The 15194-nt window shown below is 37.4% G+C and overlaps 1 protein-coding gene across 2 annotated transcripts; it reads right to left on the bottom strand.

The window, feature by feature from the left end:
- Positions 1 to 2598: 2598 nt before the first annotated feature.
- On the bottom strand, positions 2599 to 14951 carry fxyd6 (FXYD domain containing ion transport regulator 6). Of its 2 annotated transcripts, none has more exons than XM_004543686.5 (8): positions 14706 to 14951; positions 7249 to 7305; positions 6887 to 6913; positions 5808 to 5840; positions 5564 to 5638; positions 5304 to 5340; positions 5136 to 5185; positions 2599 to 3892 (listed from the first exon to the last, which is right to left on the bottom strand). In XM_004543686.5, the coding sequence occupies exons 2-8, from the start codon at positions 7295 to 7297 to the stop codon at positions 3855 to 3857; spliced, it is 309 nt and encodes a 102-aa protein (XP_004543743.1). In that variant the 5' UTR covers positions 7298 to 7305; positions 14706 to 14951; the 3' UTR covers positions 2599 to 3854. The 2 variants fall into 2 exon arrangements, with proteins under 2 accessions (XP_004543743.1, XP_004543744.1); XM_004543687.5 differs by having other exon boundaries at positions 7249 to 7302.
- Positions 14952 to 15194: the final 243 nt, after the last annotated feature.

Here is a 15194-nt window from a genome sequence, read left to right as displayed (position 1 = left end):
TCATAATCTGCAAATTCACAAAGCGCTCTGTCACTACACCATTACTTTCCACCCCCTCACCCCCCAGACCCCTAATCCTAACGACAGAAACTGACTGTATCTTGCTTTCTACACACTATGATGAGATACACTTTTTTAAGACGTAGTTGCTTACCATATACAAAGTCTGCATCAAGGTCAACATCTGCACCTATTGAAGGACAGCGAGTGGAAAGAGATACAGAGCCAGTAAAAACTGTTTTCTACAGACACATAACTGCAAGCTGCATCAAGCTCAAATATTGAAGCTATTTTTCACTGTGTTGTGATTTGGACACATTCAAGGCTCAATTCAGTGTTTTATTTTGTGCACGTTGTGAAAACAGGGTGACAGTCTAAATTGGTCCATTGTCTGAAGTTGTGCACAGACAACAAGCTCTTCTGGCAGATCGTAAGTGACTTTAAAAGTCCAAATGTTTCTTTAAATAATGATTCTGTATTCCATTATCAGCCCCTAAATTTGTTCTCATTTTACTGCCTCCACAAATGCACTGTCATATAATTTATTATATCATCTTATTACCAAAAAGCCAGAGGCATAACTAGTAATGAAGAAATTCTAAGTAAGCATGATTGACTGTGAAACAATGCTTAAATGCTAGAAGGTCATATTTTCCATGACCAGTGTTAACCTTTGTATTGTTGTTCATAATATTAATAACAATAAAAAAGGGAACTTTACACTCCCCTGATATATGACTAACATGCTCACTTGTGGTTCTGACTCAGAATCACAACAGTAAGTTTAGCTATGACCTTGCGAATGTTATGTCACTCGAATGCGTCTGTTTCCTTGCCCTGGCGTTTGTTCATAATGAGCAGTTCAGCTGCTGTGTAACTCACCTTTAGGAGAAGACATGTTGTCTTGTCTTGTTTGTGTGTTCAGCTGGTCAAACTGCAAAAAGATAATACAAATAGGTTTTTTTTTATTTAAAGTGTGCGTGTGTGGGGCGATGGGGGGTTGCATCTACCAACCGGTGATCCACCAAGGTCCACTGTTTTAAATTATTGAACACAAACCTTTGTATTAATAGCATTCCCACCATTGGGTCTGGTATGTGAAAGCGTGTGTGGGTTAAAAAGTTTGTGGGCATTTTGTTTCTACAGCCCCTCTCTTGTAATAAAGTTTGACTGTTCTAGTAGCTAATTTAACTGGGCTTATTCACTTTAGATGAGAGGCAGTTGAAAGGCTTGGAAACTTTATATGTCCTGAACAAATTGCCCTGTGGGTTGCCTACTGCAGTCTTAATGGCAAAGCGATTGCCTTGATCTTCACTGAGAGGTTAATGGCAGTATTGATTCTTCTTCCGCACCCATTCTGCCAACATCTTTCACCACCCCTCCCCACCACCAAAACCACACGCATTCCCACAAACAAGCGTTTCTTGTTTGATCTCCAAGTCTTTAATTGTTAACTTAAACAGATTAAAGAACTGAGACTTTCCCTGGCTCTCTCCACTTACTTCAAGCATGCCATTGTGTGCATTGTGAACGTCAGTTCTTTAATCCTTTATGTGCCTGGGCCTTTTCAATGCACCACTGAGCATAAGGGCATACCAGGCAGTTACTCATTAATATATTACAGCTCCAATATTCATTAACCTTGAACCTTGCACAGTCTGATAGAGGTTATAGATAGAACATGGAAAAGAAGCTGCTGTGACGACTGCCTAATTGATATATAGTGATTTTGGCAAATAAAGACAGCACCCCTAAAGTCAAGCACTACATCACTGCTATGAGATTTCTTTAAAAGTGGGCATCTAGCAGGATATTTAGTAAACAAACTACTGTCCTCTAAACCCAGCTTTACAACACATATTAACTGAGCCATGAGAACATGTTTTGGACTATTTGGACAGCCTGCATTCAAAGGTTAAACTTTTCATTGCAGGAATGCCGGTAATTCACATTTAATACAGAAATAAACACAGAGATTAACTTAAACCTATTAAAACATGTATCTTCCATACATGATCCAGCTCTAACATTTATTTAAATAATTTTAAGGTAACAGATTATTGTGCCACATTTATTTTAATATTTATTTTAAGAGAGCAGTCACTCACCTGAGCTGCAGAAGGCTCTGTATCACCACTGTCCAGGTGTGTCTGCGGGTGGCCCTGTCTGCATTTCCAGACCAGACTCCCACAGTAGAAATCCCCACCCACTAAACCACCCCTCCACGCTCAGGCATATTTTAGTTCAGCCGCTCAGTTACATATTTATAGTCTCATAAAATTTGCAAGCTGGTGCCAATAAACAAAAGCTGCTTCAACCTTTGGAATCGTAACAGAAAATGCGGCATGTTATAGAGTCTTCAGGTGGAGAAATCTTTCCCTGACACATGGTTTCATAGCCCCAAGTGACAGTATTATAACCTTGACTGACATTGATTGGAAAACAGCAGAGTGATTTCAAATGCTGTTTGACGTTTGCATGTAAATGAATGTTTATAGAAAGTTCCCTGAAGAAAACAATAAGAATCCAAATTCTACAACAAAATCAGGTTTTCAGCAAGATAAAAACAAAAAAGAAATAAACAAAAAAATACACGTTTTGTGTTCCGCCACTTTTATTTATGCCAAAGCACAACAGGTTGCCACACAACAAGGCTCTTGTGTGAAGAATGAACATATTTACTTGTTTAGCTGTCATGTTTAATTTCAGACTTAATACTGGTTAAAACCCGACCTGGCAGCAGGGTGACAACAAGGACTAGTCATCTATACTCTCTCTATAATTTGGCTTACATTAGGCTACTATTAATGTAGTCTGGCAAACAAATAATATCAATATCACGACTCTCAAACTCCACAGACAAACTTAATCTCTCTTCCGGCAGTGTAATGCATGTCTAGTTATTTAAAACATCATGAGACTGACTAAACAAATAACAAAGAGAAAAGAACGATACCCTGGCTCGACAGATTTGTGGCACCAGTGAGTGTGTATGGGAAAACTAATTATAGCCTGCTGGAGACTAGCTAATCCTGACGGAGCCAGTGACAGAGCAGTGGAGTGGATATGTGGAGAAGGTGGCAGTGAGATAGCTGATGCAGAAGCTTCCTCCACTATGAACTGTTAAACACTGCGGTGGAGGGGCCCATGCAGGCACCTGCACACTACTGTGCTCCCTCAAGAGAGCTGTGGCAGTTGAGATTGTCTTATATAAGGCTCATCACACTTGCATGTAGAGATGCACATGCACTTGTGATGTACACACAATCATACACATACAGGATATGCATGCACACATAACTACACTCATGTGGCCACACAAACACACCCAGCCATTCACACTTAAACGTAAATGAAGATATTCATATTTCTGTGAACTGTCAGTACTACTTATACACATATCGTATTGATACATATATATACTGTATATATATATATATATATATATATATATATATGTATGTGTTATATTCTAACTGTGGCAAAATATGACGCTGGACAATTAACAAAACAATTAGGAACAGCAGGTCACACAAGATTTGAAAGTCTTCTTTTCTTTTAAAGACAATCTTGCATTAAAGGTGCTACTGGCTACGACAATGAAGTGGAGACACGGTCACAGAAAGGCACAGGAATGGACAAGAGCACAGGCAGCGAGGGAGGGACTGGCATGATCACAACGAAGAACAGCAGGCACAAGAATTATGTACATATCAGCATTACTCCTCTAAACATATACCTCCCCTCTTACCCTATCGCATGACCGGTAATAATAATCACCCACACCTTCACTATTATTGTAGACAAGTATCAAATAAAATCTTCATTTCAGAAGGTAGTTCTTTAGAGTTGCCTCAGTTCTCTGGTGGAGTCTCCTTGGCAGCTGCTGCAGCTGAAAAAGGTCAATGATGAGTGAGTTAGCTGAAGCGAACATGCAAAACATTAAACTTGCCTAGAGTTATTTCTTGTTAAATATTCCTCTCCTGTGCCAAAACATTCACTCACTTGCAATCACTTGAAGGTGAAGGACAATGCTCAGGGCTCTGCTGCTAATTGAGGGCCATTAAGTATGCAAGGAGTACCTGGATTTTGTACTTGTGACCTTATAACAAAGAGCACTACTGTAGAGTATATGTATTCACTCACTTAATGTACAAGGTATGCACATTTTAGAGTGGAAGATACTCTTATAACTCACACAAGTTAACTCATGCAATTCAGTAAAAATGCTATAAATATCATATCAAAATATTCAATTAAAACACATAGTCCATATGCTTTCTTGAAAAGGTGTACTTGAATTCAAACCTTGATTGTTCCCCAAACCTAAAGTAGTTTTGTTGCATAAGTTTAACCAATTTTCACTTTAAAACTAAAAATAATATCTTAAAGAAAAACTTTGTGGTCTAAAGCCTAAAGACAAACTTTCTCCCTGCTACCTTGTGAATCACTGAGCTCTTCTTGAAGACGGCATGAAAAGAAGCTAAGATTCACTAAGATTTAAAGCAACAGGTGCTGAAACATCTCTTTAAAACATGGGTTATATACAGTGGACTAAATCCACTTTAAAATGAAAAGTCTAAGCAATATTTCTAAGCTAAAACTTGAAAACCACATAATGGGGAAATACACGGTATACACCAACTTTTTGTGGGGTGTAAGAATATATGTCCTCTTCAAGATGTTATTTAAAAATATTTTGAAATATATCAAGCACTGTTATGTAATAATGACAGTAATAACACTGTCTATATTTGCACTTTTTCTTTTATAACATATCGTAAAGTATATTTTTTGCTGTGATTTTACTGGTTTTATGTGACCAAAGGATCACAATGCATCTTCCATCAGTAGCTTTAGACAAATGGATAACATGAGAGCAGAAACACTGCAAAAAATGATCCCACATTTGACTGATTGTTTAAAAGCCTTTTAACTGTAAAAAAAAAAAAAAAAAAAAAAAAAAAAAAAAAAAAGCAGATATTGCAGATATTCTGAAATGTAGCCAAAAGGAGCAGATTTCCCAGTTCCTGTGTTCTATGGGCTCTCTCAGAAGGAAACTTAATTATGGATGTATGTCAGAGGGTGAGCTTGAGGTGAGGAGGAAATGACAAGAGTTAAAATGTGCATCTTACCCTTGGAGACAATCAGATTCTCCTCCTGTGCCTCTTCATCTCCGGGGGCCCTGAAGAGAGGATCCACAGGTTGTCATGGTAACTAAATCAAATAGTATGACCCAAAAAAGCTCTTCATGCAGCAAAAAAAAAATCATTTCTGTACATCAGAGAGGGACACTGACATACCTGGGCTTCTGTTTAATACCACAGCGGCATCGCCGACCTGGAAACACATTAAACTGTCAGCTGTATTGTTCTGTTGTGAACGAAACATCTGTGTCATCACTATTAAAGTGTTATGTGAAACAGCGCGTAAGAAAGGTCATGGAGTAGAATGATGTGAAAATTCTATGAAAATGCAGTTTTTTATAATTAAATTGTAACATTTGGTTATAGTGGAGAGCGCGTGTAGACATGATGAAACGACACACACAAGGTTAACTTACTGAGGATTAGAAGAATGCCAAGTGTAAACAGCACCACTGCAAATGCCAATCCCCCAATCCTCAAGGTCTCATAGTCTGCAGAAGAAAGAAAGCAACAGCAGGGGTGTAATTTAATCATTGTTTATCGCAAATAATGCTTTATAAAAATTTTAATTTATTTATTTTTAGGGATTTACAATGAGTCTATGTCTATGTAATTACTTTCAATGTGCTAGTTATTTCAGAAGGTTTTGCTTTAACTTACCATAAATAAATGGGTTTTCAGATGTATTGGTTGCTGCAAACAGGGAAACAAACACATTTATAAAACCACAATGAGAAATCAAAACACATTGTCTCAGTTGCAAGCCTGTATCACTATTATCAATACACTTTTCTGAGTGTTTTGTGACAAAATCCATGTCTTTCTTCTTTTGTAATCTATATAATTATTTTTATGACTCATCTTGAAAATTAGTCAACTAAAATCAGCTTTCCTAAGGGTATTGGTAGTCATTCAGGAAATTATTGCTCTGTTAATGAAAATGAAATGGATATAGAAGACCACTAACTCAGTGATCTGTCTCTCTCCTCAGCTAATACAGACTGGAAGAGCATGTGTTTAAAAAGATAAATACTCTTTGTTTGTTTTTTCAGAAACAAAATGTTATTGTGAACAGGATGTTTATCTCAATAACAGTATCTCAGGATATCTCAGTATTTTTGTTTGTGCTAAAATGACTATACTAAGCCTAAGTCAGTGTGTTTCTAGTTTCAGTCTGGAGTGGCACTGTAAGCTGAAACTCTAATGTAATAACGAATTGTAACTTCACACATTATCATATCCAGCTTACATAAATATATACACAATATAAAACACATGGTACTTATTTAATAGATTCTTGTTATTTATGTACAAATATTTATAGCTTTATATGTCAATAGGAGATAAGCTGGGGAAAGCTGGCATGAAACAATATTGCATATAATAATATCACATATTAAATAGATTTCATATAAAATGTCATTTACTTCAAGCAGTGATTTTTCAGTAATAGCATTATGATGGTTTGACTTTGAAACAGTGCTCTTTAGATGCAACACTTTAGATTTCATAGATTTTGAAATCCTATATATTTATCCTACTTTATCAACTCTATTTCTTGCCAAATTACTGCTCATATGTCTTCAAAACTAGAATCTGTTTGGGTTAATAACTTGGTCTGGTAATTTTAAGGCTCTATCAGTACATCCGAAGAGTCTGATCTAAACATGAATAGATCATCAGTAAAGCACTTAAGATCAATGTTTGACCCCATTAGAGACCACAGGAAGAGTACTCACCCCCCTCTGTATCAGTGTTTGTTGCAGCTGCGAGGCAGAGTGTTAAGTGGTTAAAGTGAAAAGGTGGAAAGAAAACAGAAAGGGGAAAAACACAGGAAATTAGAGGGCCATAAGTGAAAGATGAAAAACATATCTTTGCAAATTCAGTCCCACACAATAAGAGACCAGGCATGCAATCAGTAAAATCCACACTTAAACTGATGTTTTTCTATGGATTTGACTTGTCCACCCCCAGTCCTTTTCCATGAAATGTCACCGCTTGCACCAACACTGCCTCCCTATGGACAATCGGCGAGTGTGCATGCATGTGTGTTTGTATGCATGGATGCACGTGTGTGTTGCATGAGCAGGGTTGTACTTACCAGTCATATATACAAGGAGTGAAGAGACGATGAGCAAAATAGTTTCCATGGCAACTGCTGACACAGAGTAATGAAAAAGAAAGGGGGGGGGGGGGGGTGAGAGAGAATTGAAGAAAGACAAAATAGACAGTCAGGGGGATTTTTGTTGTTTGTTTGTTTGATTGTTTGTTTTCCCCACTCCACTCCAGCACATTCATGTCTGCAGTCTGGTACAAAAACAGCAACAATGAACATGCATTCAAGGTATACTGCGCAAGATGATGACCACACAATTACGCACCTATTGAGTGAGAGGAAAGAGGACTCACATCACGCACAACACTTGCTCTGTCCAGCCTTTTGGAGTATAGCAGATGTCAAATGCTTGTGGATACAGCTTTTATCTTGCACAATGATCTGTGTTCAGAGCCATACATGTTCTCTTTTTCTGGCAGAGACTGCTTCTTCGTCTCTGTGGGCATCACACAACCTTGACCTATTTTTATGTAGGCTATTCAGTGCGCACCCACGTGCAGACACACACCATGTCTGCTACAGAGATATCTCTTATGTTCAGGCAACTATAATGTTGTTATGTCCAGGCAAACTATAATGAGCTAAAATATTTTATGTATTTATTAATATTCAGTTTATTTAATTAATCATTTTTTAGACATCCAAGGTATATGGCTCCACAACTCGCTATGTTGGAGTGTCAATCAGCCGGTGGGTTCCCCACTTTGACCCAGATTAAAATATCTAGAGCGTTATTACGTGGGTTGTCATGACATTCTGTACAGGGAAGGGACATTTGTTTTTCACAATATCATTAACACAATTCACGGTAACATAGAAATGAAAGGTATTACACATATGGATGGATGGATGGATGGATGGATGGATGGATGGGAAGTTTTAGCAGTTTCTAGACATTAAATGCTGCCTCATGTTGCTTGGTTTAAATCCACTGAGAAAAACTTGTGTGAATAATGTTGGGTGTCCCGAAACTTCTCAGTGTTAAAGTAAGATTTTAGAAAAGTTGTGAGATTGTAAAATCTGTCCTTGAACACAGTGCAGTAATCCAAGGACTACAGAATTGGGCTCAACTTTCAAGTGCTGAAAAAATATGCATCAAGTTGTTCTATACCCTCAATTAACAATTTTTTTTTTTACAACAAGTCAATTTATGAAATTTCTTCCCTCCTAGTTATTCTGTGATCAGTTGTAAAGGGAATTATAGTAAAATTGAAACTCAGTTAATCAGTTTGCATTCTGACATCATCCAGACCATCTGGTGATAAAAATTCAGGTGTGTGAGAATGTGTAAAATGAACAGATTTGGTCTTTTTTGGCTGTGTTTTAGCATAATGAATGAGTCTCACCTTTGACCTCTAGTGTTTGAATCTCTGAGACCAACTTAGACCACTTTCTTGATTTTATTTTGTAGCATGTAAACAAACAAAAGATATGGCAGGTTCAGTTAATCTGTTTATGTTTTTTGTCACTCTAATATCATGATACCACTGTACATGGCTGTTGAATGCAAATACGTGTCATGGATCAGTGTTTAGTGAGCAGTCCAAAGCCCTATCAAATTAGCTTGTGCAAATAAAGTGTCTGATAGATTGTTATACATCAGCTGACAGTGACTATTGACTATAATCCTTCACTCTAAATGAATATAGATGGGAAACACAGCATGACAGCAATGGATTTGATGGAGCAGAACAATGCTCTGTGTGAACTAATAAAACAAAACAAGTCTGCAGTTCAACATGCATGATCTATAAACAAACCATGGGATGTCTGCACTGCACCTTCCAGAGGTTTTATAACCCATACTTTAGTACTGTTAACGGAGAGTATCGACTACTAATTCTAAGAGAACTGAACTGGTCCTCTGATTGACTGGGTCTATTTATGTCCATCTAGCCATCTGTCTATTTGCCTGTGTTCAGCTGCATCACTTGTATAGGACATAATGCATTTAAGCAAACAAATTATCCCATTATGGTCATTAGTTGTAGTATGAACAACAGCATTCCTGCGCACTTGCAATTTGTATGTTGTGCTCCGCTTATTTGATTTGTGAGCTATAAACAGATCTAAACAGCACAATAGTAACTGGGACATTTCTAAAATGATGTGACATAAGATGACGATGGAGGAACAGATGAAGCTGTCCCATCCAATAGAATGATACATCTGAAACAAAAATCCTTGCATGTGACCTTGAACAGAAGAAATATTTTTTGTTAAATGCCTGTTTCACACACAAGTACATTTCTATAGATTCCACCTTGTGATTCTCAAATCATAAGGTGGAATCATCAGTTAAAGATATTATCAGTTAAAGGTAGTGACATTTGGAATAATATTCCAGCTGTAATAGGAGAATGTACTACCTTCAAATCATTTAAAACTCATCTCAAATAATGGCTAAAGGGGAATCAGATTTGTGATCATGAATTTGATATTAATATATGTTATTTTTAATGTATTTTAAAAATTACAACATTTGTTGTTCTGCATTTTCTTACAGTCCTATGAAATTTTATGCTTTAAATTTGTTGTGTATGGACTAGATTGGTGTACATTGTTTGATGGTGTGTTGAATTTCTTATTTATCGTTTTAGTCCGACCTGCCAGGGACAACAGATGAAAAGTAGCCTTTTGGCTAACTCTGTTTATTTACATTGATATATTCAACAATATGCACTGTCCCTTTTAAATAAATAATATCAATGTATTCATTTATATGTTGCATTATTAAGACCTTTAAAGTTCTATGTAACATCCCAGTGATAGAAAAGAAAATAGCTTCCTTTAGCGCAGGACTTTTTTTCCCCACACCTGTTACTAAGCAGACAAGACAGAAAGCTCTGTCCTCTTTTTTCAAGGTGTGCATTTGAGAAGATTAACATGCAGTTCAACTTTATTAATAAACACTGCATCTGCTCACGTGCAGCATGCAACAGGCATAAAAAAAATAGGTCATTCATTAGCTAAGCAAGTCATCTATGTTTATTTTGTCAAACACTCCTTGTTTCATGGACAATTGTTTAGTTTCTTTTTTTAATCTTTAATGCTTCATCTTTCATGCTAGTTTTACTGTGGCTAAAATCACAATAATCAAAGAGCTGACAGCCGTGATGATGGTTACAATAAAGGAAGGTATTTGACCGTGAGCCACCTGCAACTCCCTTTTCAATGGTCTTTCACTTTCATCTTTCACTCTTCACATGCTGTTAAACTGCTGTTGGAAAAACACTATCAAGGATGATATGAGATAAATAAATAAAAAGGCAGATAGCAAGAAGCAACTGTGCTCTAAAAGATGTTGGCTGCTTGATGAGCCTTTATCAGAAATAATCAATAGTCAGTGAAAGTTTTTTTATCCTCCTGGGCCCACCCACAGATCAGATTTCCACTAAGCCTTTAATTGTTGATGACATCACAAAAATTACATTTATGAACATGATAGAGGGAGAGTGACCTGAATGCTTTTTAAAAGGCTTTTTAATTATAAAAGGAGAAAATGGGTTTTTTCAATGATTTGTTTTTTTGTTTTTGTTTTTTGCAATACCTCAAGTGGCTATTAGTAAATATTAGCACTTACAAGGTGGCATCATTCCTCCCTGAATATGTTACATTTGTTGATGCATTACCACCGGCTGTGCATCAGTAAACATTATGAGGAAAATGTATCATGTCACCTGTGTGTGTGTGCATACACAAGATTGCTTTTATATCAAATAGCATAATCTGAGGTCATACTGACATGGGGAATTGTTCACTTATTCATGTGAATAATGTCTTGGCATAATATGTCTCAACATAATACAGCAAGAGCAATATGGCGTAATGTGTGTCAGCCAGCTGCTCTCTTGCACTGGTAATCTAAAGCTCGATCTGTCACTTTGGTGCTAATGGAAGGAGAGAATTTTGAAAAAGTAGACAGAACCATACCAAGGCTGATGGAGAGAAGTTTGATGCTCTTTTGTGTCCTTCTTACTCAGGCACTTGCTAATGGCATAGATATGACAGTAAGTGCCCAGGGTTAAGTGGCCAGCCGGACAACCTCAGCTGATTTCAGAGTAGCCAAAGATAGTCTGAGGTTAAAGGGCACGCAATCAGCGTCACACAAAATATAGCAAGTTTATTCAGACCGCAACACTCATCCCTCTTTGTAAGGACATAGAGAGCTGTCCCTTGAGCAGTAAAAAAAAATCATCTTGGAAAAAGTTCTGCAACGGTTTCAGCAATTGAGGCATTGATTTTAGATTGATTCTAGATTGATTTTAGATTGCCTGCAAAAAGTCTTGATTTTTAATGGCTGAAAAGCAGAAGAATATTTATTTAGAGTGCTAGACATAAAGATGAGATGTGTAGAAAAATAGTTGATGCCTGTTATTTTACACTACCTTTTTACGATATTGTGTTTGAAGGAATGAAATTCCTTAGATTTGAGTGTTTTATATATAACACTATATATAATCTAGTCAGTAGTGGAGTTTTTATACTTTGCTGCTTACTGTTTCTTTTCGGTTTCAGTCACTGTTCAGTTTAACAGTTTACTCACTGTTAGGTAAGGTTTAGGCACTAAATCCCATATGGAAAAGAAATAGTAAAAACTTATATGATTTACTCATGAAAGTAGCCACTTTCTCATTACTTTCATATATTGTTTTAGTAAGTATCCAAAACATACAAGTTTCATTATATAATTTTTCAAGGGATCTTATATGTGTTTTCACTCTTGTATGTTTTTCATACAAGTTTCACACAAGACAGATACAAACTTTATAAGATTTATATATATCTTTTCCATATGGGATAACTTGGTTATATTTAAGAAAATATCATAATTTGGTTTACAATGTACTTGTATATGACATAAACCAGTAATCTACCAAGTCCTATCAAATATCCCACAAAAGGATGAAGACAAAACATTTATACACCAGTACTAAAATATCAGCTTCATAGGTTTAGCTTAAAATTACTTACTTCTCTGGCCAATATCCATGACCATCAGATGAGTACAAAAATTACAATGACTTTTGTTTGAGTTCAATTTGGCTTCCTTCTGAAGTGTAGAACTTTTGACCTTGGGTGGGTCAGTGTCATATTTTTCCTGTGAGAACGAGTTAGACATTTGGCACAATTGTACTTCCCCATATAATGTATCGTTTGATTGTTTCTGCCAGCCTTTTTCTCCCTGTGTGTGAACATGACACCTGAGCAGTTGCCTTTCCATCTTTCCTCTGTCTAATCTGCACCATTGTTTGGTAATATCAAGTTCCTCAGCCAGGCTTTCTATTTTCTGAGAGTACAGAACTAGAAAAGGGCAGACGTGGTGATGATATCTGTTTGGAAAAGGCAACAACATTGAATGGAGGCTGTTTCCTGTAATGTTGGGACGAGGAAAGGGCAAGCTGAAAGCCAGTGAGACTGGGAGACAGGCTGACAGGGTTAGACATTGTCTGGTAGTACAGGTGAAGGGCATGCAGAGGAGACACTGTCTGAGGGGAGAGGACTGTGGTAGGGCAGCCTGTTGTACTGTAGTGACATTTACAGTATAACATGCAAAGAGCTTTAAAAACAAAGGCCAAGGAGGGACAAAGCAATAACAGCAGTGAGATAGTGAAGTACACAAGGGCAGCAGAGTGCTCCAGAATCACAGAGACATGAAAAAAAATAATGGTTTAACCTTTGACATTATACTGCTTGGCAAATGTGTAACTCTCATGCAGGAGTTGTGGGGGGGGAAAACAACAAGGTCATGAAGGAAAATCCATCCTAAAATGACAGTGTGTGTTTTTACAGATGACCACACCCCACTAACACCAACACTCAGTCAATTCAATTCAATTTAATTCATATTAGTGCCAAATCACAATAGCAGTTGCCTCAATGCGCTTTATATTGCAAGATAGAGACCCTATACTGTAATAATAGTATAGTAGTTCTATCAATAGCCTATCATGTACCAAATGAAACAGAGGTTAGGTGATATTTGAAATTATCACATGACAGATGTTTTTGTTCTTGTTGTTGTTGTTTTCCCCCACTGGCATTTCCTGTGTGCTTCAAAGTCAGGGAAGTGCAAATTCGTGTAGTTTTCATTTGCACCTCAATTTGCACTTCCCTGACTGATACCACACTATTTGCTTTGTAGATCTATTGGTTAGCTATCAGGCGTACCTTTTAACACAGTTTTAAAATATTGTCTGGGATAACTGGGCCATATCTTCCTGTTTCACTTTACACTTTGGAGTAGTACGGGTGTCTGAAGGAAATTAGTTTGGGTGACTAATAACCCTGAGGCATTATCTAAACCCAATAAATCCAACTAAATATGAAAAGAGCCCTATATATTAACATCAATACAATGTGGGGCAGCTGTACAATGCATGAATCCAAAAAACAAAACAAAACAAAACAAAAAACAGCCTTGACCTCTATATCTACCATTATAATGATGTTACACCACTATGACAGCCATCGTAATTTAGTGTCCAGTTATCGCCATGGTAACTGTCTCCAACTGACAATTGTGGCGCCGAAAGAGAAATGGGTTAAAGCAGAGACAACACTGACTCCACTTAAACAGGAATAAGGGGTGTGGCGTGCATCTTTAAGGTCGAAATCTCTGGCCTACATTGAGACGATTTCTAAGATAACTGATTTATAAATAAATAAGTAAATAAATAAATAATGAGCGTGACCGTACATTCAGCGGTTGTTTCCAGATAAAGTCGCCTGTCGGGGACAAAGGGAGACCTCAATCACACACACTGATAACCTCTCTATTACTCGTGACGATCCATCAAGGCTCTGAGCTAAGTTACGTGTTGTTTGGTTTGACTGACATAAAACAACAACAAAAAACACCTTGCACAATATGCCTCAATATCCGATGCGTGACGTCTTCGCATTGATCCACTTTTGCGTCTCTCAACCTGTGGATTATCTGATGATTGAGAAAACCCGAGCCATCATCCGCCTGGTGATTTTCCTTTTCACGGAAACAGCTAAACAGCAGTGTCATAACGAACGAGTTCATTTTACTTGAAAATGACAAGTGGATTAATAATGGTTTTTATCCCGTTTTTGCAATATCCGCGTAGCCAGCGATTAGTGCCAACAGACACACCCTCGTGGTACATGTTCGCGTGGTAAATAACAAGCAGCCTTGAAAATGCCAGCTCGATTAGTTATTGTGACCATGTACACCAGACAGGTGGTTATTATTGAAAACAATAATAATAATAATAAATGACACCGCACGTTTGCCTAAAATAATTCCACAAAGAAGTTTGCACGAAAGACACAATTTATGCACACTGGAGAGGCGTTATGAATAAAATTGCCTTGCCTTACAGTCCTATTGCACTCATATTCTTTTTAGACCACTGGATCCCTTTTTGTCTTTATATGAATAACACAATCAAATATGTCGCTTATTAACTTACCTTTTGTTTCTCCAGCGGACCGTTGGTTAACAAACTGATATCCACCTGCAAAAATCAATCAGTTTGTCTCACAAGGACTCTGCTTCAAGTATTCTCATCTGTCAATATGTGCAACCTGCTCATATGTACTTCCCCTGGAAAAATAGATGTGATGACGACAACAGTGTGACTCCTGGAGTGACTGCTTATTTAGTGCGTGGAATCGTCCCTGCCGCTCCCTTTCTGCATCTCTCCCTCTCTCACACACCAGGCACGCTCACCACAGACCCTCCTGCTCACAAAATCATTAAACACCACAACAAAGGGGAGTGGATGGTTCCTTCTTTATCTGATATATGTTGTGTTTGTTATTCGCGCAATCCTTCACAAACTTATGACATGAACATAACAAAGAATACGGAAAAATGGCATACAATCAAGAACAATTTCAAGAAAAATCCCAACATGAGTAGTGGCTTAAGTGCACTGCTTAGTGACTCAAGTGCAAGG

This window comes from Maylandia zebra, linkage group LG14, assembly GCF_041146795.1.
Source record: "Maylandia zebra isolate NMK-2024a linkage group LG14, Mzebra_GT3a, whole genome shotgun sequence".
Classification (NCBI taxonomy): domain Eukaryota; kingdom Metazoa; phylum Chordata; class Actinopteri; order Cichliformes; family Cichlidae; genus Maylandia; species Maylandia zebra.
Note: the sequence above shows the minus strand (reverse complement) of the source record. Positions and strands in the feature narration are given on the sequence as shown.